The sequence below is a fragment of the Nansenia antarctica genome (assembly GCF_963989245.1).
Source record: "Nansenia antarctica genome assembly, chromosome: 11".
Taxonomy (NCBI): Eukaryota; Metazoa; Chordata; class Actinopteri; order Argentiniformes; family Microstomatidae; genus Nansenia; species Nansenia antarctica.
The window spans coordinates 4197144-4224643 of record NC_137681.1 but is presented as its reverse complement, the minus strand read 5'-3'; the positions used below and the strand labels follow the sequence as shown (position 1 = coordinate 4224643).

Here is a 27500-nt window from a genome sequence, read left to right as displayed (position 1 = left end):
GTAACCTATGCATGACGCTCTATCAGTCTATGTTCTGATGATCTATGCTATGTCTACATTCCTCTTCTCTCTTAGGGCTTTTCACACCGACAAAGAACCGTGCCGGTTCGCGTTCGCATTCAGAAACCTTCTAACGTTGGCGCTGTCTGGCGAACGATACACTGGTATGAACGCGGGCTCGTTCGCCAGACACGGTTCTTTGCCGGTGTGAAAGCCCTATCTGTCTCTCCGTCTCTCCGTCATCTACGCTGAACCCGTATGTGACGCGGTCTGGGGAAAGAGGGAACAAGTCGGCAGCCGATTTAATGTTCAGACTTTTTTTGGGAAAGTTATTTTTTCTGAGTGGGGCAGTCCCACTCATATTTTTCTTTTTTATTGACAGTTACAGTGAAGATTTAGACAGGAAGGATGGGTGAGAGAGAGAGAGGAGGGATGACATGCAGGATATGTCCCCAGCCGGAATCGAAACCGGGGACCCTGCGGTTACATGGTCAGCGCTTAACCCGCTACGCCACCTAAGGGCCCCAATGTTCAGACTTTTATTCGAAAAGTGTTGTTGGAAATCAACGACATACTCGCTAGTCGCTAGTCAACAAACACAGCTTGTTTTGTGAGCCTGCTAACATTGATTTACATTGATTTACATTGATTTACATTGATTTACATTGATTTACCGTGATTTACAACAACGTCGAAACATATTTCCGTGTTTTCCAAATAAAAGTCTGAACACTTTGATTGGTTGCTGACTTGTTACCCCCTTTCACCAGACCGTGTCATATAGGCGATAGGCGGTCCCCCGGTCTCCCTACCAGGAAGTCCAGTTAATGCGCGTCAGAGCCCTGTGACGGTAAGTGGTAAACAGACTGCACATATATAGCGCCTTTATCCAAAGCGCTTTACAACGGCCTCTCATTCACCCGTTCACACACACACATTCACACACCAACGGCGGCCAAGCTACCATGCAAGGCGCCGGCCGGCCCGCTCACTGGGAGCAATTTGGGGTTCAGTGTCTTGCCCAAGGACACTTCGACATGTGGCCAGCCGGGGCTCCAACCGCCGATCTGCCAACCTTGCGATCATTAGACGGCGGCTCTACCTCCTGCGCTACACCGCCCCGAAGCCACTTCTGGCCGTTGAGTCAGCCGGTGGTCAGTCACCATTGTGTTCATCCCAGCTGCAGCTAGGCGTGTGTGTGCGTATGTGTGCGTGTGTGTGCGTGTGTGTGCGCTAACCCTCACTTCCTGCCACGTCAATAATAATAAATGACCCCCCCCCCCCCCCCACGTTGATTTCCCCTGATAGCTTCCTGTCTGTGTGGCTCTCCTTTCAGCGCCCACTTCCTGTGGACTCCATGATGTTGCCCGTCTCTCTGTGTGTTTGGGGAATGTGCGTAGTCATGTAGTCATCTGTGGAGCGGGTGTGTACGAGTGTATCATCCTGTTGTGTCCAGCTGGAGTGAAGTGACGGGTCGTGAGATGACATGGGACACCCTCTACCCTGCCGTGCAGACAGACAGCCAGCCACTGCTTGTGAATTTGACTTTGTTTATAAATTCTCAAAGTGTGACACAGAAACGTTCGGACGTTACCTCATCGCCAACAGCAGTTCCGTTTCTTCCATTCTCATACCCATACATACAGACACACAGACAGACACAGACAGACAGACACACAGACAGACAGACAGACACAGACAGACAGACACACACAGACATACAGACACACACAGACAGACACACAGACATACAAGCATACAGACTTAGACATACGGACACAGACACAGACATATAGACAGACATACAGAGAGACACACAGAAACAGACACACACACACACAGACACACACACACACAGAGAGACACACACACACACACAGACACAGACACACAGACACAGACACAGACACAGACACAGACACAGACACAGACACAGACACAGACACACACAGACACAGACACAGACACAGACACAGACACAGACACAGACACAGACACAGACACAGACACAGACACACAGACACAGACACAGACACAGACACAGACACAGACACACAGACACAGACACAGACACAGACACAGACACACACACACAGACACAGACACAGACACAGACACAGACACAGACACAGACACACAGACACAGACACAGACACACAGACACAGACACAGACACAGACACAGACACAGACACAGACACACACAGACACAGACACACAGACACACACACACACACACACACACACACACACAGACACAGACACAGACACAGACACACAGACACACAGACACTGACATATAGACATACAGACACACACAGACAGACACACAGACATACAAGCATACAGACTTACAGACATACGGACACAGACACAGACATATAGACAGACATACAGAGAGACACACAGAAACAGACACACACACACACACACACACACACACACAGACACACACACACACACACACACACACACACACACACGTTATCTGATCCCAGGTCAGGTGTTCAGGACAACCCCAGCCTGGTGTGACATTGCTCTGCTCAGCCAATGACAGACAATGACAGACAGAGACAGACAGAGACAGACAGAGACAGACAGAGACAGACAGAGACAGCCTCCCTGTGTCTACGGCCGGTCCATTATTCATGACTCATTCTGGGTGAACTCAAACATGCTTGACTCTTCTTCAGTATTTGGGGTAAGAAGAATATAAATTCAAAAGCAAAACTTATCAAATCAGTAAGCAAGCATCCAGCAATTGGGATTTATTTGGGAGGTTTGACCGACAGAGTTGACCCCTGTTATAAGTCTGATACTTGGGTTTCATTATCATCAAAGATCAGTCTATAAATAGAAACCGAGCTCGTGTAAACACTCCCCACCTCAACCTCAAATGGCCACCCTGCAGTCCAAGAAGCACACCTTCCTACACACACACCTGCCAGGCCCCAATACACCACAAACAAACACCTTAATACACCACACCAGGACCCAATACACCAAATGGACTGCACTTACATAGCCCCTTTATCCAAAGAGCTTTACAACGGTCTCTCATTCACCCATTCACACACACACATTCACACACCAATGGCGAGGTAGGCAAGCTACCATGCAAGGCGCCGGCCGGCCCGCTCACTGGGAGCAATTTGGGGTTCAGTGTCTTGCCCAAGGACACTTCGACATGTGGCCAGCCGGGGCTCGAACAACCGATCTGCCGACCTTGCGATCGATCATTAGACGGCGGCTCTACCTCCTGCGCCACAGCCACACCAGAAACACCTTAATACACAACACCTCCCAGGCCAAACAAAACCACTCCCAGTAAACACTTTACCTACTAGGGCCTATATTACAGGCCAAGGGTGATCATTATTTATTCTGCTAGGGACACCGAAACAGCTCGTCAATTATCTGACCTGTACGTACGTACGTACGATACGTAAATAGATCTCGAGCGCAGGTGGTTAGTTACCACAACCACAACCACCACCCCAAACCCATCCAACTGGAAAACAGTCTTACGCAACAGTCCCCAGATGCAAGCTAACGTCACCTCATAATGACATGGTTACCACCAGGACAACACCTGCCGTAGGCTATACTTCACACCTGTATGCTCCGGAGACGACGCCCTTCCTGACAGCCTTCCCCCGACACTCGTTAGGGATGGAGGACGTATATGAATGTCGTCACTAGACGACGAAACCAGACGACTATGCGAACTAGCCTAACCTGACAAGTTCATTGTAAACATTTCTGCTGTTTCACTGTTTCGTTTTTTGTGTGTTTGTCTCTCTGGCTCTGTTCTGTTTGTCCCATTCCCTTGTAAAGGGACCTTGGGTTTGTGAAAGGCGCTATATACAGTTATTATTACTATTATTATTATTATTATTATGAAAACTAGGCCTTACTCAATTCATTGTAAACATTGTGAAAACTAGGCCTTACTCAATTCATTGTAAACATTGTGAAAACTAGGCCTTACTCAATTCATTTTAAGCATTAACCCCAGTGTAAGTAGGCCTAAGTAAGTAAGTAAGTAAAATGTATTTCTATAGCATCTATCCCAGACCAGGGGTCACAAAGTGCTTTACATATATATAAGAACATCACAAAGAGCAAAAGTTATAGCAGGTTAAAATAGGTAAACAAGTGAAAATAAGAACAAGTAACAAACAAGTGTACAACAATATCAACAGGACACAGAGAGACAGGCTTCTGGGGTTAGCCAGTGGTATGTTCAGTTAGGTTGTAAAAGAGAACTAAAAGGTTACATATTACTATAGCAATGTCCACCTCAATCTGGGATATAAGTAACATAAAATAAACAGTGATGAACAGTTTCTGTCTGTAGTAGTGTTGCACATTTTGGGGAATATTCAGGAGGTGGAAACTTTATGTGGGAAATTAACGGGAATATATTGGAATTAACGAAAATGTATGCAAATTAATATTAATACCATTTAAATGTAGCCTAATGTTTTTTGCATTGGATATATTTACCATATAATTATGGAGACAGAAACACAAACCTTTTACCTTGTAGGCCTACCTAGTATAGGCCTATATATAATTGAAAATGATTAAAGCCTTCCAATATAGTTTTTAAGCTAAATTGAATTCCCAAAATTCCCAGGCTTAACTTCCCAAGGAAAAATTCCCTGGAAAGTTTCCAACCCTTTGCAACTCTAGTCTGCAGTCGATTCCTCAGTATCTGAACTCAACAAGAGAAGAAGAAAAAAATCCATAATGGGATTCCTTTTCAGGCAGTTGTCCCAGGAGCGAAAACAAACCTGTTTTACATTTCACTTTGAAATCGTATCGTTTTTCTGATTCCCAACTGTTTTTTCCCCGCATTTTTCCTCACTCAATAAAATGCAAGTAGGAGGAGATGAAATCACTGTGAGGAGAAGGCAACACACTCTCAGATTTTCTAAAAGGATGGATTTTTTATGTCCCTCAAATATATAATATGTTCTGTTAGCCTTTTGTTGGCCATTTGCAGCCACAAGATGTCCTTGAATTCTATGAGTGTTCATTATCCGTCTGAAAACAACAGCAGTCACTCTGATGGGATCTTGATTTCAGGTAATCAGGCTTGTTCACCATCACTTCATCTAGAAGTTGGCTTCTTCCCTCTGGCCTAAATGGCTGCCTCAGATAAAAGCCTGCTGGACCACAGACACACTGATTGCTTCTGAGAGGGAGAGAGAGAGAGAGCGAGTGTGTGTGTGTGTGTGTGTGTGTGTGTGTGTGTGTGTGTGTGTGTGTGTGTGTCTCTGACTGTCTGTGTGTGTGTGTGTGTCTCTGACTGTCTGTGTGTGTGTGTGTGTGTGTGTGTGTGTGTGTGTGTGTGTGTATGTGTGAGTGAGTGTGTGTGTGTCTCTGACTGTCCGTGTGTGTGTGTGTGTGTGTTTTAAGAGCATCTAGGCTCACAGCCCATGTCGGTCCTTTCAGGTGAGTGGCCCCCACCACAGTGGCCATCTTCTAGACTAGAGCATCGTTTCTCAACGGGGGCGGTACCGCCCCCCAGGGGGCATTCAGACAACATCGGGGGGCGCTGGAACAGATATTTTTAAAAGGGGGGCGTTGATGTGTTCTTGGGGGGCGTTGACGCATAAAGTATTTTTCTCATGAAAAACAGCTGTGTTATTACGGGCACATTCGTAAATGCACGAACGGTCAGTTCGCTCGGACAAACCGTGTTTTCAGTCAGAGCACCCATCTCTGAGCGCTCTGAACTTGGCCGGGCTTTCCTCTCGTTTCTTGGGCTGCGTTCGTAATCTTGCTCTGAGAGCGCCGGAACGCACACTAGGTGCAACGTCATAAAGGGACCAAGTAATTTCATTGGACAAGAGGCATTCCATGAGTGGTGATCAGATTTTCAAAGCGTATTTACGAACGCAGCCTCGGTTATCTCCGTTTTGAAATGATCGCTGGTAGCATTGCGCCGGTCTTTTCCCATTGACATCACGGTGTCAAGTAATGTATAAATAAATGTGCTGAATTGATATGCCCTTTTGTGTTTTCATGCATATATATGCAGGGATGTTCAAAGTATTTTACTTTCAACCAGGTATCTGATTCTGATCACCTGTAGTCACTTGCTTAATCATATGTAGGAACTAGTTAACCCAATTCTTGTTGCACGCCCGGGGGATATCCTTTATTTTCGGGAAAATATCCCTTATTTTCAAATCCCAATGTTGACAGGTATGGTGCTAATACCATACCACCATACCAGAACATCACAGCAGGAACAACCTATCTCAAAAAAGCGATCGTATTGTAATAAACCAGTCCTGAAAGTTCTCTGTCGCTTACCAATAATCGAACCTAGAGAAATCAGCTACGAATGTCCCCTCCCCTCGCAGGTTCATTACAGTATATTACATAAATGTATTACTGTTAAGTGTTGTTGTGGATGTTATCCCTAGTAGTGCCATTCTGAGGTTAGCATTGCGATGTGTTTGCAAACTAAAATATACGATCGCTTTTTTGTGATATGTTGCTCCTCTTGTGATGTCCTGGAAACGAACGCATCAGCTGCAGCGTCTTTTTTGTATTGATCAGCTGTCAGCAGTGTTATTACGGGTACCGGACAAAACCGTGTTTTCAGTCAGAGCGCCCATCTCTGAGCGCTCCCAGAGCGCAGAGCTCTGAACTTTGGAACTTTGTTATGTTTTGATATGAGAAATTCGAAGTGGTCAGTTTAGGAAAATAATACCATAGAATACTAAATACAATTTTAAAATAATAGCCCCCTAGCGTTTGCCGCCATATTGTGACACCACCCCCCCCAAAGTCCAATCAAAAATGAATAAATATTAGCATCATAAAACAGCAATTTGGAGAAATGCAACACCAGCACCTGGGTTTCCGTTAACCGGCAATTACCGGTCTTTGTCCGGTAAAATTTGGTGAAGTCCGACAAATTGAAAAGTCGTCGGACATATTGTCCGGTGAAAATAATTCCCTTTGAATACAATTCGCTAAAGCTGGCTGGGTGCGTTCGTAAACACGCTCTGGAAATCCGATCAGCACTCGCGGAACGCCTCTCGTCCAATCGAACGACTCGGTCGCTCTGTGACATCGAAGCCAGCGTGCGCTCCGGCGCTCTCAGAGCGTGTTTACGAACGCACCCCTAGAAGTTTCCAGCCAGCTAGCTGAAGCTGCTACACACACCAGAGCCATGGCGACCGAACGGCAAGTTAAACAACATACTATAAAAGTGACATTGTTTTACTCATTACTCATACGTTTGTTGTCATTCGGCGGTGCTAATAGTCGCTTTCTTTTTTAATTTATTTAATTTATTTTATTTTAGCAGTTTCCCCGAAAGTTAAGTGTTTGTTTTTATATCACTATTTGCACTTCTGGTTAGATGCTAAACTGCATTTTGTTGTCTGGTACTTGTACTCTGCAATGACAATAAAGTTGAATCTCACCTAATCTAATCTAATCTAATCTAATCTAAAATAATCTAAGATAATCCCATCACTATTACTCCCTATTTTCATCAGTGTTTCAATCCTTGAATCTGTGATGGAAATCAAGCAAAGCCACTTCAAGTCTCCCCACCACTGACAGCGCTGGGTGTGCCTTTCCTTACACTCTCGGTTATTCCCTGTGGATTTAAAAAACGGTGTTTTGGTTTCTATAATGTGGTCTATTCTCAGTGTTGACGAGCAGCTCAGGGGGCTTTGAGATGGCTAACAGCTAATTAAAGGAGTAATTCCACTCAAAAGGGTAGAAGTAAGCTGACTGTCTGTCTGTCTGTCTGTCTGTCTGTCTGTCTGTCTGTCTGTCTGTCTGTCTGTCTGTCTGTCTGTCTGTCTCTCTGTCAGTGTGCTGGACTACCTATGACTTCCATGGTACCTGGGAACCCGTTGTCGGAGAGAAACGCCCTCTGTACAAAGGACCTACTGACCAAAATCCCTGTTCCCCGTAGCCTACATGCTTGCACTGTTACTGTTCAATAAAATGTTATACATCTAGACATTGTGGTATTTCTTTATATACGTATCCCAGACTGCCTATCAATTGTTTCTCAATAAACAGTTATGTTCTTCCCATTGTCATACTCCCGAACTAAACGAAATGCCTTCCCAACCAGCGAGACTTATAGAAATGACGTTGTTTTATTGCTAAAAAAAAAAAAAGGGGTAAAACTGTAAATAGAAAATAGAAAACTCACATTAATCCCAAACAATTTAACAAACTTCAGTTAACGTAATGTGGAGTCCGTTCATTGATCGATGCTGTCTGTTCAGTTCCCAGTGAGGCGCCCGTTCAGCGCTGGACCCGTTCAGCGCTGGATTTGACGCATGGCATAGCGCGCATGCGTCAAATCATGTTATATTATTATATATTATATAGCTCGCATCTAATCGTATCGGATGAGAAATAGACATTAAATGGCATATATAGGCCGCTACACAACAGTAATCACCGCGACAAACAGCTATATTAGATTTGGAGAAAAAAAAAATATGATTTTGAAATTATTATTTTTTATTATATTTTAATATGATGACCGGAATATATCACGTTTGTCCGGTAAATCGAATTCTTCCCGGACACGATGTCCGACGGCAAATTTTTCTAACGGAAACCCTGACCAGCACACTTAAAAAAACTAACAATGTTAGTTGTAATGTACAGTTCTGCAGCCTACTGTTTGTTCTGCATCGGACATGTGTGAAATTGCTGCTGTTCCATAGCAGTCTGTTTGTATTCTCTGATGTTGTCTGAGTTTGTTGATGTTGTCTGAGTTTGTTTAACACTCATAAACAGCATTTTTATTCACATGGCTTTTCTGCTCTCTGGTAAACTAATGATAATGATATTCCAACTGCCCAGTTAAATCCAATCTATTATTTGGCATTCAGTGACATGCTTTTTAAATGATATAACACATAATATTAGTCAACATTATTATTTAGGGAAGAAAATAAGCCTACTTTTTTGATGGGGGGGGGGCGGTAAGAGGCCTGGATAATGAACAGGGGGGCGCTGGCCCAAAAAAGGTTGAGAACCACTGTTCTAGAGTGATCTGACGTCTCTACACAGAGTCCCACCCCCAAAACCATAAAGCCATCCCCCCTTTCCATCCCATGTGTCATTTTATCAATGAACGTGGTGTTACTGCTATTTCAACATTTAGTTTTGCTCATGAGTAAAATACTGTGGGCGAGGGAGGGGGCACGCACACATGCTAGTGTTGTTCCGATACCATTTTTTGATCCCGATACCGATACCGATACCTGACCGTGCAGTACTTGCCGATACCGAGTACCGATCCGATACCACGGCGTTTGAAAAAACAAAACAAAAAAACATGTTTTTTGAGCCGCATACTCACCTCGATGTAAAATGATTGCTAACACTTAGTCTGGCACTGCTCAAAACCTTTGTAAAACAGGAAAAAATACCAACAGAGAGTGAATACTATAGAACTTTTTTTTATTGTCTACCTGGTATGGTGACAAGAAAATCAACCCCTTATAAAACCTGAAATGTGGCTCTCACAGATGCCAATCAGTGCAATATCCATTTAAGATATAAAACAGTCGTAGTAGTAGTGCAACAGCAAGTGAACATTTACAAACAAAATAACTTTAGTACTTAAAAAAAAGAAAAGAAAAAAAAAATCGGATTTTTTTTTTTGTTAGTACTCGCCGATACCGATACCAGCATTTTTGTGCGTATCGGTGGCCATGCCGATACTAGTATCGGTATCGGAACAACACTAACACATGCAATGACAATTTTACCAAGTCACTGACACTGAAGTCACTGACGCTGTGGGGATGCTAAAATCGTCCCCATATGATAAAATCCACCATCCCCCCTGATTTTCTTTTACAACTTGAGTACTGGCTATAGAGGCTATGTCTATTTCTCATGTCAGGCCGTGAAGAGCGAGTATCGTATCACCACTTGTGTTTTTGATCCCCGTCCTTTTGATCCGTCCATTTGCAACAATGTGTTTGTGATCAGATTGTTTTTCACATCCCAGATATCACAGAGAGAAAACCCCATTAGGGGGTTCCCCTGCCCCCCCGCCCCCCCCCTGGCACCCCGCCCCGCCAAACAGTATTAGAACCAAACAAATGTCAGCCTATGTTTACATTTGCGACGTGCGCTATGAGCCACATCATAGTGATCATGGTAGAACAGATGACTTCTGGTGCTCGGCCTCATTCGTGTGGATGCCAACAGCCTGTCTACCTAGTTTCTCTGGGCCTAAACCGGTCACAGATCTGCTAGGGCCTCCAGGGGTTCACAAACGTTTTGGGGCCAGGGACCCCGGGCCTTACAGGGGAGAACATTTTCCGAGGAGCCCCTCATAATCGTAGCACCGATTATACAACAGCTAGTTCCGACCAAGTAATTTGATTGGACAAGAGGCATTCCATGAGTGCTGATATACAGTATAACAGCACTGGGACTTTTAACTATAGGTATCACTCCGAAATAACCGTTAATATCAAAGTAGAAGAAATCGGACCTTGATGGTCTTTTAATGGCCACACACGGCAGTTTTACACTCTGATCACACACATGCAAGTTTTTAGGTGAACACACACACAAACACAAGCACATGCACTATCTTCGGCGGGTCGCCAGGTGGAAATTGTCCTCTGCCTTTGTAACCCATCCGGGCTGCCATTCCTCCACTGGCAGCCAGGGGCAGCGGTCGCCCTTTTGGCGCGGCTTGAACCGACGCCCGGCGCCCTGTAGCTAGCCTGCAGATGTTTGTGTTCAGGTTACTAGGCAACAGTCCAGTTGCAGTCCAGTTGCGGAACTATTTTTTGTTGACAGAGCCAAAATAAATGATTAAATGAACAAACAAATCATAATCTGTTGTCACTTATTACTGTTAACTAATAAATCGCGCTGTAGAACTGTTGTATACTTCCAATAGTGTTGGTGATCACAGCCGTGCTGATATTCAGTATAACAAGCACGACCTCGAGTGTGATATTGCTTAATTAAGCATAATGCTTACTACCACGTTTGTACTCTCCGATGCCATTGGAACTATTTGTATTCTAAAACTGTTCAATTTACACTTCTGGTCAAAAGCTTTAGAACATCTCAGTTTTTCTTCAAATTCAGCTAAAAAATGCAATTATGTTTTCAACAAATCCCTCAAATTGAATTGAGTCTATGTGAGTTTATGTAATTTTGAAATTAATATCATTGTTTTTAATAGGGTCTCTGATTTGCATATGAATCAATTACACACTGGGTAGATTAGGATGTCACTACCAACTCAGCAAATTTCAGAATTTTCTCTTGATCCTACCAACTCCCCAGTCCCTGCCGGTGACAAACATGCCCATAACATCATGTAGCTACCACTATTCTTCACACGAGAGATGGTGCGGAAATTGCATTTGCATTTGCTGAATTTGCACTAAACTTAATGTTTTGTAGTAAAACCAAATAAACACATTTCCAGCCACTTTCTTTGCTGTATCACTTGAATTCATTGTAGCAAATACAATTATATATATATATATATATATATATATATAATATATTATTTTCCATTAAGGGATTCTTTTTGGCCACTTTTCCACCAATTTTGTGGAATGACTGAGATGATGAAATACCATCGACTGTGCTTTTTCCTCTCCACCATTCAACTTTGTAGATGTGTGTAAGTCTCCCCAGGCCTCAGGGTCGCATTCTTGAGCAGTTTTGTTCCTCTCCATTTGCTCAATTCGTAATGACCACCTGATCCTCACCAACCCGAGGCTCACCAGTGGCGCGGCATATGGCGGCCGTGCTTTGGGCTCCTGAATAACATTGTTATTTTACGTAGTAGTAGCTAGCTACCTTAGATCTGACAGACACACTACTGCACATGAGAGACCTGATAAACGCTTACCACAAACCAGAGTTATTACACTGGGACCCCAAACCAGAGTTTTTACACTGGGACCCCCCTACTCCAGACGCCGGGCTATCTAGCGCTGCTATATCGCCCATACAGGCTGCCTCGGGAATTCGCCGTCGCTATAGCAACAGCGGTATACAATCGACCACAAGCCGACACAAACGCGGCACTCAACTAACTATACAGTACTATCGAGCATCACTGAGGCAGGTTTTACCCAAATTCACAACGACGTAAACATGCAAACGACGTAAACAATACAAGAAGTATTCTCGACCACTCTTACACACCCCTACGTCATGCCTACAAACCCCTCCTCCTCCTCCTCCTCCGCCCAGCGTTTGGCAAATCAGACCACTCCTCCTCCGTCCTGCTCCTGCCCGCCTACAAGCACAAACCGAAGCTTACCTCACCTGTCGTGAGAACGATCCAGCGCTGGATCTGACCAATCAGACGCTGTACTCCGAGGTTACCTAGACGACGCGGACTAGGAGGTCTACCGAGAGATGAATGACGACATACATTCAACACGGAACACAGGATGTCCCCACAAAAACAGTACGGCTGTAACCAGATCAGAAGCCGTAGATTATTAGTGCAGTCAGAGCTGCACTTACCGCGAGAGATTATGGCTTTCAACTCCGGGGTCAAAACAAATGACAAGAAAGCCCGCAGAGTGACCTCTGCAGAGTGATTAAGGCAGTCAAATGGGACTACAGTGAAAGGATAGAGTCACAGCTATGTAGCAATGACTCACAGCATGTGGCAGACAAGTTCAGACTTCAAAAAGGGAGACCTAGCTGTGCAGCTAGTAAATGGACTGCACTTATATAGCACCTTTTATCCAAAGCGCTTTACAACGACCTCTTATTCACCCATTCACACACCAATAGCGGCAAGCTACCATGCAAGGCGCCGGCCGGCCCGCTCACTGGGAGCAATTTGGGGTTCAGTGTCTTGCCCAAGGACACTTCGACATGTGGCCAGCCGGGGCTCGAACCGCCGATCTGCCAACCTTGCGATCATTAGACAGCAGCTCTACCTCCTGCGCCACAGCCGCCCTGCAGTAGCAGCTAATGTAGCTGGCTCTCTATCCCGGGTGAGCTGAATAGCTTCTACGCCCGCTTTGAGAACATCAACACCAACAGCAAAGCCAGCGCTTTGGTCATCACAGCGCAGCTGGCTGTTGTGTTCATGGACATATTCAACCTCTCCCTCTCCGACAGGAATAGTCCCCTCCTCCTGCTTTAAGTCATTCATCCCTGTGGCGAAAAAAGAACAAGGTATCACGTCTAAATGACTGACGCCCTGTTGCTCTCACTCCCATCGTGAGCGAGCGAATGCTTTGAGAGGAATGTCGAGGCCTTAGATCTGCAGCATGCTACCACCCACCCTGGACCGTCCCTCACCTATCGGCAAAACAGATCCACCAACGACGCCATTGCCACTGCAGTCCACTCCACTCCGCCCTCACCTACCTGGACAAGTGGAACTCCTGCGAGGATGCTGTTCATACACTCCTAGACACCATTGTCCCTTCCAGGCTCGACACCAAGCTCAGAGACCTAGGGCCTTAACCGTCAGCCTATGCGACTGGGCTCAAAGACCTCCATCACTCTAACCCTCAACACAGGAGCCCCCCCAGGTCTGTGTCCTGAGTCCCCCCCGCTACTCCCTGTACACCCACGACTGCACGGCCTTGCACGGCTCCAACTCGGTGAGTAAATTCGCTGACGACACAACAGTGATTGGCCTGATCACTGATGGTGATGATGACACGGCCTACAGGAGAGGGGTCGACCACCGGGCTCAGTCCAGCCGGGAGAACAACCTCTCTCTCTCAACACTGACAAGACCTAAGGAGCTGGTGGTGGACTTCAGGAGGAAAGGTCGGGAGCAGGACCCCATCACCATCAACAGGTCCGCCGTAGAGAGGGTCAGCAGGTTTAAAAGTCCCTCGGCGTCCACATCTCCGACGACCTCACCTGGGACGAGCAAACAGGTGGTTGAAAACGGCACAGCAGCGCCTCTTTCACCTCAGGCAGCTGAAGAAGTTTCGGCATGAGGTCCAAGATTCTGCGGGCCTTCTACAGAGGCACAACTGAGACCGTCCTGACTGGGCCCACTGGGCGCATCACTGGGCGCATCACTGGGCGCATCACTGGGCGCATCACTGGGCGCAAAGCGCTGCAGAAGACGGTGCGTACAGCCGAACGCATCAGTGGATGTGAGCTTCCCTCCATCCAGGATATAGGCTATACAACAAACTGTGTGTATCAGCAAAGCCTACTGTAGACAATTGACTATTATCCCCAAGCACACCCGATATATATGGACTATCTAACCTTAAGCACACAAGTCACTATACTCAATACTACCTCTTACACCCCACTGCTAGGGTTGGACAGTTTTCAGTGTATGCCTGAAGAAGTCAGAAAGCTCACGCAATAACATCGGACGGCGCATTGGATGAAGGATCATATGGAAGGAGATTAACTAAGTGACCATCAGAGATAACCCAGTGTCAACATATTACTACTTCGGGACCCGCAGCCAAAGCCAAATCACAGAAGCCAGGTAGGCTTACCTGTGTGTGCGCATTAAGCTGTGTATTAATGGATGGTATTTGGACAGTCTGGACGGATTGATGGCAGCTGCTGGACTGAAAAAATCAGGTGTAGTGCTGAGGCACAAACATGTACATTTCAAGCCTGCAAACTGCGACACTTTAAATAAATGTGAAATAACACTATTGTGCAATATGACAACCCTAGTCGTCTATCTGTACAGTATAGTATAGTGGATAGTGTACATAGCCTTTATTTATGTAAACCAGCTCCTTCCCTTCTTGTGATTTTTTTTTTTAAGTGTTTTTTTTCTTCCCTTTCCTAACACCAGGGGAGCCACCCCTCCTAAATTTCGTTGTTTGGTACCTGTACTGTAGCAATGACAATAAAGTCCATTCATTCCATTCCATTCCAAATAAGGAATCTCAACTTTGTCTCTTTGCAGTTGCCGCTGTGCAGCTGATGTGTATATGATGTTTGCAGGTTGAATGTCCTTCCGGTCTGTGGACGCGTCTTAAATGCACAAATAATGCATTCCAGCCATCACTTATATTTGTGAAACTATTGAAGTAGCCTAATTGTGTTGCGACTGTGCTTCCGGTGTATTCGACATTAATGTATTATTATAGTAGTATAATAGGGCTCCATTATTTGTCATGTTGATTCCCAGTTAACCGCAGTTATTTTCGTTAACTGTTTCTCGGTTTCAAAAATTGGACACCGTCCATCCCTAGTACTAGGGCTGCCACAAACGATTATTTTCATAGTCGACTAGTCACCGATTATTTTAACGGTTAGTCGACTAATCGGATCATAAATTACAGCTTATCGCACAATTACTCAATCGCTCTTATTTAGCTATCATCTTCTAAATCAGCTTCTAAATTTAGCTTGAAGTTGTTAGTTGTTGTTGTAGGCATGTGCTAACTAAAAATAAAGACAATTAAAATGATTGTTCACTCAAAAATAGATATTTTAATGAACTTTGCAGATTTATTTCTGGCATCACTTGCATGTAATGTAATGTAAAGAGTAGTAGAGGGTGCAAACTGCTGAGTAAAATGAGGTAGGCTAGGCACTAGGCAACCAAAAGAATACAAAAACAAAAATAAATACTTGTACAGAGTACAAAAGTTTTGCTTTGCTTCACTCATCTCATAGTAGAACGCGCCTTCTTAGCACTGTAACGTTAAGACAACATTTTTAGCTATTTGATAAGTATCGCTTTGATGACAACGTAAAATAATGTAAGAAGGCTTTTAACGTAACGATATCGTTAGCCAATAACAAGCTAACTAGCTTACCGAGACGAGCCATCGTCTTCCTCGTCATCTGCCACAACGTGCTTCCTTTTTAGATGCTCGCGCATCATAGACGTGCTGCCATGATAAGCGAGTTCAGTTCAGCTTTGCAAATTTTACATTTTACATTCTTTTTTTCAACGTTGTGGTTGAAATGCTCCCACACTTTAGAGGTACGAGGACAGGAAGACATTTCTCTGTTTGTTTTTCCGGGGAAGTCACGTGTGCCCCGGATGACCGACACTGCGCATGTACATCAAAGACACTGGGAGACGCTAGCCAGTGGCAGCTTCAGGGAAGAAAAACGAATGCTTATCGAATGAAATGAATGGTCTTTATTGTCATTGATATAGTACAGGTACCAAACAACGAAATTTGGGAGGGGGGGCTCCCCTGGTGCTAGGCAAAAAAAAAAAAAAAAAAAAACGCTTATTTCAGCTCCAAAAAAACATGCGACTACGGCGATTACCAAATATGTCAGCGGCGATTTTGGTAGTCGACGTCGTCGTGACTAGTCGACTAATCGTGGCAGCCTTACCTAGTACTAGGGGTGCAACGGTTCTCGGTTTTTTTACGGACGGTACGGTTTGCGTTCCACGGCTCAATTCACTAGTGAACCGTGACGGTTTTCGGTTTATGCTGCGATTTGGCTGCGTTCGTAAATTAGCTCTGAGAGCGCCGCAACAGTTTGAGGAAGCCCCGGATTCCTACAAGTCTGCGGTGTGGGGTCAATTCGCTTTTCCCGTTGAATACGACAATAAGGGGGGGAAAACAGTGGACAGAAATATTACTGTCTGCAAGCTCTGCTTAAAGCGTGTGCCATATGCAAATGGTTGCACCTCTAACATGAACCAGCATATTCGCCGCTACCACTCAACGATAACACTGACTGGGAGCAGGAAAGCCAGTCAGGTAGCGTCAGTGAGCAGACAGCAGTCTCTCTCTGATGCGTTCGGACAGACGTACACTACCACTTCAGAGAAACACAAAAAAATAACCAATGCAGTGGGGATGTTCATTGCAAAGGATTTGCAGCCCTTTTCGGTGGTTGGAGATTTGGGTTTTCGAAATCTGATAAAAACTCTCGAGCCCCGTTACAGTGTCCCCTCCCGTACATCATTCAGCACCAAAATAATCCCCGGTATTTACCAAACAACGCGCAGAGGCATTGAAGACGATTTGGCAAAAACACAGAGCTTTGCACTGACTACGGAGGGTTGGACCTCCCGGGCAACGGAGAGTTACCTCACTGTCACGGTCCACTACATGTCACCGGATTGGGAGATGCAGAGCGCAGTACTGCAAACTCGTCCACTATACGAAAGCCATACCAGCGCGCACCTGGCAGAGGAACTAACAAATGCAGTGACTGAGTGGAAGTTGGAGAGGCCAAACATAACAATTCCCGTAACAACAGACAACGCAGCAAATATCGTAAATGCGATCCATGAAGCTGGTGGACTGGGGCCACAGATCGGCTGCTTTGCGCACGTCGTAAATCTCGCCGCCAAGAAGGCAGTGGCAATAACCCCGGTGTCCCGCCTCCTGGGTAAGATCAGACATGCAGTCACTTTCTTCAACAAAAGCACCACAGCCCACCATATTCTGACAATTAAACAAGATATGTTAGACTTACCAAAACACAAATTAATCCACGATGTCGCAACTCGTTGGAATACAACACATGACATGTTGGAACGCTATGTGGAAAGTGTTACTTTTGTAGTGTGAATTTGTTTTCCTCCTGTTTGTATACGGGCTACCAGCTGTCAAGGCTAAAGTGCACTTTTACTTTCGAAAGTGTTTATTTATTTTTGGACATTTGAAAGTGTTTTTTGTTTATATACAATTATATATACATTATATACATAACATATACATGTGTATGTTAAAGTTCCATATTATGTATAAGCAAAATAAAGTAAAGTAACAGTTTGTAAATAAATAGTAGCATTTGTTTCTGAACCGAACCGTACCGAAAACCGTGACCCAAAATACCGAACCGTACCGAACCGTGGGCCAACTGAACCGTTGCACCCCTACCTAGTACCCACTGCCACTGATTGCAATACTCATGACATTTCTACTTGTACTACTATATTTTACTATTTGTACTTCTAATTGTATCCTGTCTTATTTGTCTCCCACAATTTGTCACTTGTCCAATTGTCTCACTTATGTCTTGTACTACTGTCACTGTATTTATCTTGACTTATCTTGCCTTATTGTCTTGTGCAGCTTGATGTCAGGAACCGAAGCCTAATCATTTTACTCTTTTACACTTGTGTAATGTGACATAACAATAAAACTTGAAACTTAAAACTTCATCCACACAGTGTCATTGATTCCTATGCAAATCAGAGACCCTACATAAACAAAGATATTAATTCCAAAATTACAAACTATTATTCTTGCATTAAGATGCAATCAATTCAATTCAACTCAGACCTGTTTCATAGTGATGAACAGAAACACATTTCAATTTCAATCATGTTAATGCCACTTATATACTGTTGAACAGGGGGTCCTTTGATTCTAATTGCATTACGCCACAACTTGAGAGCATTTATACTTTTCAAGTAGCCTAATTGATATTAAAAGCTTTCAGAAAATGAACAGTAGCAAGACTGGCATAGTCCTAATGAACACAGACATTTAAAAGGACCAGTCTAAAGCTGACTTTCAGTAGCCTAAGTGCAGTTCAACTGTAAAATAATGAACTTATTTCTCCTTATTCAAATGATTGGCAGAAAAAGCTCTGAACAAATCATAACTGTACCGGTAGTTGTCATGACAGTGTGACAGAACACACCATAGTACTTAGGCCTATTACTATTACTTACTACTCCAACTTTCATTGGATATTGCATTAATAATAATTAATTGTATTTATATAGCGCTTTTCCGGGGCTCAAAGACGCTGACAATATGGGAAAAACAGAAAACACAGAAACAACAAGCAACAGATAACATGAGCACACAGAACACAGAGTTAACGAACAGGCACAGGGAACAATTAACACAGCAATGTCCAGGGGGGGAGGGGGGCGGCAGGGTTAGGGGAGATGGTTAGGGGTAGGGAAGGTTGTATGCATGTCCGGGGGGGGGGGGGGGGGGGGGGTGGCAGGGTTAGGGGAGATGGTTAGGAGTAGGGGAGGTTGTATGCCTGGGAGAACAGGTAGGTTTTGAGTTGGGATTTAAAAGTGGAGAGTGAGGGTGAGTCTCTGAGTGGTTGAGGGAGAGACTTCCAGAGGCGGGAGCATTAAGCTACATTACATTCTCAGCTCACACAATTCACATTAACTTACATGATGAGCTTGCCTAGATGAGGTGAGCCTGTCTCACCACTACACAGCTTCTCCATGTTTGGAGTGATGGATGACAGGCACTCTAGGATCGTTCTCCCACATGCAAACAAGCCCTGTACTTAGTCTTCATTGCAGTCAAGTGATTCACAGAGGTAAGTGGCAGGAAGAGGAGGAGAGCGATGTTTGCATGGCCTCCGCGGTGAGACCGCCAGGGGTCTGTGGACCCCACTTTGAGAAGCGCTGTGCTAGGGGACGACAACACCAAGACACCATCACCATTGCTCTCTAGGAAGTGGGACACTTGCCACCGAAGAGAGACACAACCTCTGGGTGTCTTTTTTTTTTTTTGCTTGCTGCAAACGAGAGAATGAACAACTAAGGTAAGCCTGTATCTGTTGCTCTCTCTCGTGTGTCGGGGATATTAATGCTGATGTAAGAATGTGGAAGCACTAGCAGGCACTCTAGTAAACGCCGGCGGCCTAACTGAGCTACAATCAGCTAGGCCTACACTTTTTCGCTAACCATCTGCGTTCGCGCCGGGAAAAGACAAAGACAGCGTCTCCCCCCCCACCTCCCCACCTGGGCTGGGAGGAGGGGACTATTTTTAGACGCCTCAAAACTGCTGGGTCCTCCAGTCTCATTAATCCCCCACCTGTCTGCCTACTCTATCTTTTTATATCTTCACTTTAGATCTGGGATGAGCCGAACGGAGACAATAGCCTACAGGGGGGGACGAGCTAAGAACCCGAGGTATAGGCTAGGTAGAGACAGTGAGCGCTGATGGTACGTCGATTCTGGAGGGCTTAGCGTTTGAGAAACCTGTCGATTACCGGACAGAAGAAACACCCGTGTCAACACACGGGAGCAGTGTTATCTGTCACGGTTTCCACGTAGCCAACGTTGGACAGCTGGCCTATTTTGTGGATCTCCGAGTCAGGATTTGATGATTGCGTAATAATGATTCCTCTCCCGGGGTTAGTCTAGGGACCGACAGGCGGGCGGGCAGGCGGGCGGGCAGGCAGATTACATGGATGAAAAGCTGATTTGAGAGAGTAAACGCTGTTACATCAATCTCAATGCCGAAAATGGGGGCAGCGTCACGGTAATGGTAATACCTTTGGATGTGTCTGTGAGAGACTTTGGAGCTGGGAGAGAAATAAACTACTTGATTCCAGCGCGAGTTAGTTGAGCACATGACAACTACACCGACGTTTTAAAATCATCTTGAGAGTGAGCATTCATGAATAACAATCAATGCCACTCGATTGAGATTGAAAGTATATGAAGCAAGCAAGGATGCATCGAAGTAGTGGGTGTATTTTTAGAAGCATTACACAATAAGCAATATGGCAGTGTTGTTGACATTGTCCCATTGCATTGATACATTACCCAAGTTTTTCATAAAGGCAATTTTTATAACTCTTATGATTTTGCCGGGAAGGCGAAAGTAAAAAAAAAAGCACATACACCAGTGTTGATGTTACGGTACATGTGGGAAAACTAGGGTTAGGGTTAGGTGCTAGGTTGCTAGGGTTAAGGTTATAGGGTTAGACATGCCAGCACGTACCAAGTCCACCTAACCCTAACCCAGGGCCGGTCCTAGGGCGCCAAATGCCTGGGGGTCGCCAAATGCCCCCCCAAAAACTTTTGTCTCTATGAATTTCATGTCTCTATGAAAATATGTCTCAGCCTACTGTATTTTTGTCTTGAAACCATTGTTGTCCATATTTTTACTGTTGAATGTGTGGGTGGTGATGAGGCAGTACTGGTGGCTTAATGTGGTGGGGGTGGCGCCCCTAAAAAAATTGTTTTTGGTGGGGGGGCATCAAATCATACTCTCGCCTAGGGCACCTAAATGCCTAGGACCGGCCTGCCCACATGTACCGTAACATTGATACCTTGCAGCCCACAGTAAGCTGCTTACCTCTGGGGGGGGGGGGGGACAGTTTGGTCCTACATTTTTGCCCAGCACTCATTCTACCATTACAAAGAGTCAACGTTTACGTTTTTGCTATGACTTATGCGCTGTTAGTGTTTGTTGCAGCCGCTTGTAATCACCTCAGCTTGCTTATTTGTGTTTTTTTGTCAAGTGTGAGTAAGTTGGGGTACCTTGTCTCAGCCACGTGTTCTTAGAATATTGAAATGTTGTATTTTAATGAATGACGTTACTTTTCAGGATGCCATGAGGTTGCAACTGGCCGGGGACTTCAGCTGAAAATTAGCCGACTAGGCTAACGCTGCCTTTTTTTTTCACTGTATTTTATATGGTTCATGTATTTGGACTGTCCTCGATATAATAAACTAATAAACTAAACTAAAAAGCAGGGCCTTTATTTTGGAAGTCTCTGGTTTCCTGGTACCCAGCTTGTTTTAATTAGCCGGGGGATCCGGTCGAGTGTCAATGGTGACGCTGGGAAGGACATGCAGCACATTAAACAGTTTATTAGGACTCTTGTTCGTGTCTCCTCTCCTTATTGTAAAGCAGTGGTTCTCAAACCTCTCCTCGGGGCACCCCCAGCCGCTCCACATGTTTAATCTGTTCCACCACCAGACCAGCACACCTGATTCAACTAATCAAGTACAGACTAGAGAAATTATGATTTGTACTTGATTAGTTGAATCAGGTGACAGTGTGCTGGTGGTGGTGGTGGTGGAACAGATCAAATATGTGCAGTGGCTGGGCCGCTGGGGGTCCCTGAGGAGAGGTTTTGAGAACCACTGTTGTAAAGTATCACCCTATCGAGGGGTGTCGAAGGTCTTCATGCAGGGTGTCAACAACGACATGCGTTGAACCTAGGCTGTCTGAACAAGACCAGACCGTGCTAGCCAACTGGACTTAAGCCATAACTCTGAAAGCATATCCTCAGGTCTCAGGAGAGCCTGCTACTAAAGTTAGGATGTCAACACAACACAGGCGTACGTACGTACGTCGTACACTCAATATGTCATCCCTTTAAAAACGTTCAACCTGACAAATGTGAAACGTGTGGAGTTAGTTGTGTGAGTATTAATGTGTTTTTTGTAAGAATACCGTAGGTTATTATGAGATATAGACTAGACTACATAACACAAGACATAACATATGCACAGGGGGGGGGAGGGGAATGCACTCATAATAAAGGTCACAGAAATGCCAACTTCACTGGAATTTAAATGGGGTGGAAATGGTGGGTGTCCCAACTCCTTAGGGGGCTGATCAACATACCCAGAGTGCCCAGGGGGGCATGGCGAAGGACCAGGCCAGGCACTACGGGGGGGTTGACACATTGTTGCCCCTGGCCTGGGGGTCTAAAGAAAGCCACCACACACACTACACCGCTACACACACACCTCTGAAACATTGGTGACTTGGGTTTAGTGTCTTGTTTAGTTGTTCAATGTTCATACAATATTATTAGCTGCTGGGTTGACGTGTTACTTACTTGAACCTTCCCTGGCAGTGTTGACACTGCTCCCCCACCCATCCTCTGTCACAGACGCATGTCCCGTTGATGCATTTCCCGGACAGGCAGTTTTTATCACACGATTTCGCCGTGGAGACGTGCGTCAAGAGCACAAAGTAAAACAGCACATAGACCAGTAGGTATCTGTTGATCCCCTGCAGACCCCAGTATGGGGGGAACAGTTCGGTCCAAGGGGTTTTCTTTCCTCCAGCATCCATTTTACCCGTTTTACAAAAGAGTCCAAAGAGCAGCCAGCCAGGGCCTTTATTTGGGAAGTCTCTGGTTTGGTTTCGTGGTGGTATATACCCAGCTTGTTTTAATTAGCCGGGGGGAGATCCTCCGTGTGGATCGGAGTCTCAATCGTGAATATTATGAATCTGCTTGGAAGGATATGATGCATCATTGAATGTGAATATGAATGAATCCATGTGAGCTCGGTTTGGGTTGGTGGGTTGGTTGAATATCCCAGACTAATAGATAGGCAGCGATCAAGTCAAAGTAGGTAAATGAAATAAAAGAAAGCCATAAAAACAGAACAAAAAGGGTGAAATAAAGAGAAGATGAAGGGCTATAACACAAAGATGATGTCCCCCCTCTCTCCTTCCTTCACTTTACCTCCTGGGAGAAGACAAATCCTTTGGATCGAAAAATGTTGGAGCGACGCATTGTCCCCCAAATGACTTATAATAAACCTGGACTTATAATAATAATAACAGGAGGATATTGCAACATAAAAAATAAAAAAAACGTATTATCCATGCATCATCGTTCTCTTCCAAAAGCACTAACTAAGCAGCCATTTTAGCTGCTTTAGTAAACACTTAAAACCCAAACAGACAGGGGTTAAATAATGATTTAGTTTAGTAGAAAAATAATTCGACTAGTATGGCCGATTGGGTCGCTCTTACAAATGTGTGTGTGACCATTTCAACACGATCGCGTCTGTCTCCACGCTTAAAGGGAACAGACATGGGCAGTCATAATAAATAAGAATAATCGGTGTTTTTAGTGCCAGGGGGGCACCATCGCAGCAGCAGCAGTCAATAACATGGATGTTGTTTTTTTCTTTGCGATGGGGAATTTTGCAAAACCTTTGGAAAGAAACATCGGGTTTAATTACTCTTTTTTTTTTTTTTTTTTTTTTGCTGCACTGTTTTCTGTTTTGTTGGTTTGTTGGTTTGCGATGAAAAGCTGGTGGTTTTTAGTCCTTTTGGTGGTCCGTATAATCCAAACGAGGGGGGAAAAAACAACAATAAATCCCACCGCTTTTGACTATCCAACACTCGGGCCAAGGAGCGTCTGCCTATGCTGCTTATCCAGGGGGAGGATGAGGGTGCGCTCGGTTTGGACCGCAGGTGGTGGTGGTGTGAGGCGGGGGTGGAGGTATGGAGGACCAAGTCTGTCAAAATTAACCATAAATATATAGACACATAAATGAATCTGTGAACAAATAAATGAATGAATACAACGAAATACATTTCTATATTTATTTATTCTTTTCCACATTCATTCTTTCTTTTCCACAGTTCACCGACAGTCGTCCCAGGGGTGCAAACTTATGGAGTTATATTGATAGTCATAATTCAAATTTATGGAGTTATATTGATAGTCATAATTCATAAATACGTCAACTTGTATATTGACAGTTGTACAGTGTACATGTACAAGTTTGCACATCGTTTTTGCAACTTCAACTCTGAATATGCAAGTCTAACAATTTTTGGGGAGCAAATACAACTCTGAAGTCTATGAATCTTTTTTGCAACTACAACTCTGAATATGCAAGTCTGCAACATCTGTTTTGCACCGAAAACTGTCAATATACACGTTTTCGTATTTATGACATCAATATAACTCCACAAAAACTCCGCCCACCTGGGCTGTGCCGGCGTCCAAACCGAGCGCACCCAGAGTTAGCTCCTCCCCCACCACCAGTCTGCTCCTCAGGTTGGAGAAAACGACAAAACTCAATACATCGCTCTGCGCATGCGTAGGACAGCCGTCTCGATTTAAAGGCACAGCGCCTTTTGTTACACTATGAGGTCTCCAATGCGGCATTTAAAAACCCATTCTGTAAATCTAGGGCCCTTATGTCCAGCTGTTGGTGTGTGTACCTTCAGGTAAATGTTTATATGGTGACCATGATATGGTTAATCTGTCACCATTACAACAAAGGCATCTCTCTTTTCCTCCCCCACTCTCTCTTACAAACTCTTACCCACAGAAGAACATCTGTTCAGTGACTACAAATATAGAAAAAGGAAAAGTACACAAGTAGTACAAGTGTACACAAAAGTACAAGTGCAGTTTGTTAGTCCAGTGCCTTTGCGAACAACACGTTACTAGGCGGATAAAGCATGAACATCAGTACAGTTACTCCTAAGGGGATATTAACCCCAAAAGAAGAAAGAAAGTTCCTGACTGAATCTGACTGAAATTCAAAATAGCCGTCCAAATCTATTGTAACTATCCTTAGTGCTATTCAAACTACACCATTATAAAAACTATCTAAAATAAAATATAGCCTACAGGTTCACAGATCATCTGAAGTGCATTATAATGCAGCATCCTCCTGGCAGTGTCACCGACTAGAGCAGAGGGCTCCACTTTTACAGCCTCAGTCACCTCAATATCTCTCCTCCACCTTTGGGCCGCCTCTGGTAAGAGTAGGTAAGTAAGTAAGTAAAGTTTATTTCTATAGCACCTATCACAGACCAGGGGTCACAAAGTGCTTTACATATATAAGAACATAATAAAAGAGCAAAAGTTATAGCAGGTTAAAAGAAATAGGTAAACAAGTGAAAATAAAAACAAGTAACAAACAACAAGTGTACAACAATATCAACAGGACACAGAAAGACAGGCTTTTGGGGTTAGCCAAAAGCCTGTCTATAGAGGACAGTCTTTGTAAAAAAAAAATTAAAAGGGAAGAGCACTCCAAAGTTTGGGAGCCACGGTTTGGAATGCTCCATCACCCTCGGTTTTTAATCTGCCACTGTGGGGGACAACCAACAAACCCTGGTCAGAGGACCTGAGAGACCGACAAAGAGTATCCACAAAGGTGACCTAGTTTCAGCAGTTTCAGCCCATCCAAAATCGTTGGAAGGTGCAGTGCAGATTGAACAACTTTCAGGAAGCAATGGATGCTTCAGCAGTGCAGCCTGTGTTGAGGGAATATTTTTCCAAATCCATTCGCAATACAACAATGCGTGAGCTTAGAATGATAAGGTTCTATCTCCGTTTAGGGCAGTTCAGAGATATTGAGCGTCAAAGCTTTGACATTCCATTATGTTCTGTGAGATGGAACCTTTGTTTGTTTTTTTTATGAATTACTAACTCAAAAAGGTCAACATTTTAAAAAATAACACCACACAGGCATTAATAAACACCTAATGGATCAGATTATTATGTAAAAAAAACTCAATTTTGACAAAAATGGAGATAGAACCTTATAATTCTAACGTCACGAATGGGTGATTCCAGATTGAGAGGGTTGCTGAACAGGTTGATCTCCTATGTCAAACAAAACAAAACAAGCAATGTTTTATTTGCCAATCAATCATCAATCAACTGTTTAGAATGTGGTCAAGCTTAGGAGGGGGGGGGGGGGGGGGGGCGCTTTTGCTGTCGCAGCCCCTGGCCTCTGGAACAGCATGCCCATGTCCATCAGATCTGCCCCCTCCATCCAGTCCTTCTAATCTAAACTGACTCACTCTGACTCCTCCTGCCTTGTTTGTTATGACGTGTTGTTCTGTTCCTCTGTTTGTCTGTTGGTTGTTTATTTTCTGTTTATTTTACACTTTAGGAAAGGTACTTTTACTGTAAAGCACTTTGGTTGACAAGTGTCATGTTTAAATGTGCTATATAAATACATTTGATTGATTGATTGGTCTTTTCTGCACACCTTTTCACACATGGTATTGAATGACCTCCTGGTAGCTTTCCCAAACCAAAAGCAACCCATAGGTCCATCCATGGTTGGATGTTCTTCTGCAAGTCAGAAGTACAAACCATCAAGTACACTTCAGAAAGTAATCTCTCAAAAACAAGGAAAAAAAGCAATAAAATGGGGGATTTATTACTTAAAATAAGCTAAATTATCTGCCGACAGAACAAGAAAACGTCGCTTGCCAAGATTTTTTGAAAGCAAGTAAAAGACATCTTAAAATTAGTGCAGTCAGACAAAAAAAAGAATAATATTGCCTTAATTTAAGATATTTCATCTTACTTAGATTGACTTGTTGCAGTGTAGGAGCATGCTATAGCTGTAGGCCTATATATGACCATGCTATATATCTGTACCCACTGTTTGAAACATTTCTCTGACTTTCTAAGAATCCCAACAAACAAGCAGGAACTTTTTTGAAATGTTGTCAGATAAGGTGCACACCAACGAGCATGGAGTCAGACAGGAGCAGATCTGTATCACACAGCGTCCGTCTGTGCTGTCAAAGGGCTCTCTGACAGCAACTCGTGACGTCAGAATTATAAGGTTCTATCTCCATTCTTTGTCAAAATTGAGTTTTTTACATAATCTGATCCATTAGGTGTATATTAATGCCTGTGTGGTGTTGTTTTTAAAATGTTGACATTTTTGAGTTAGTAATTCATAAAATACAAAGGTTCCATCTCACAGAACATAATGGAATGTAAAAACTTTGACGCTCAATATCTCTGAACTGCCCTAAACGGAGATAGAACCTTATCATTCTAAGCTCACGAACTCCAGAACGTGATCATGTAGAGAGAGGCCAGACACAAGAGTCTGTATTCGTCTTAAAGATGTCCTTGAATTTTTTTTTTTTGCCGGACATCAATGTTTTCCAACAGTGGATCCAGATATGGGCTGATTCTAACTGGATCGTTCTTCAGACGTGCAGAAGAGAAGATGATTCAAGGGGTAATTCAATATTTCCTGTTGTTCAAGTCGCTGTATCTTACTGACCGTCACACCTACTGGGATGT

The 27500-nt window shown here is 44.2% G+C and overlaps 1 protein-coding gene across 1 annotated transcript in view; it reads right to left on the bottom strand.

The window, feature by feature from the left end:
- The window catches only part of atrnl1b (attractin-like 1b), a gene marked incomplete at its 5' end in the record, with an annotated part of 127090 nt that extends 104337 nt beyond the window's left edge, over positions 1-22753 (bottom strand). The window contains 1 exon segment of the mRNA XM_080541894.1: positions 22515-22753. Coding sequence (XP_080398020.1) covers positions 22515-22753 — 239 coding nt within the window.
- Between the last annotated feature and the right edge of the window lie 4747 nt (positions 22754-27500).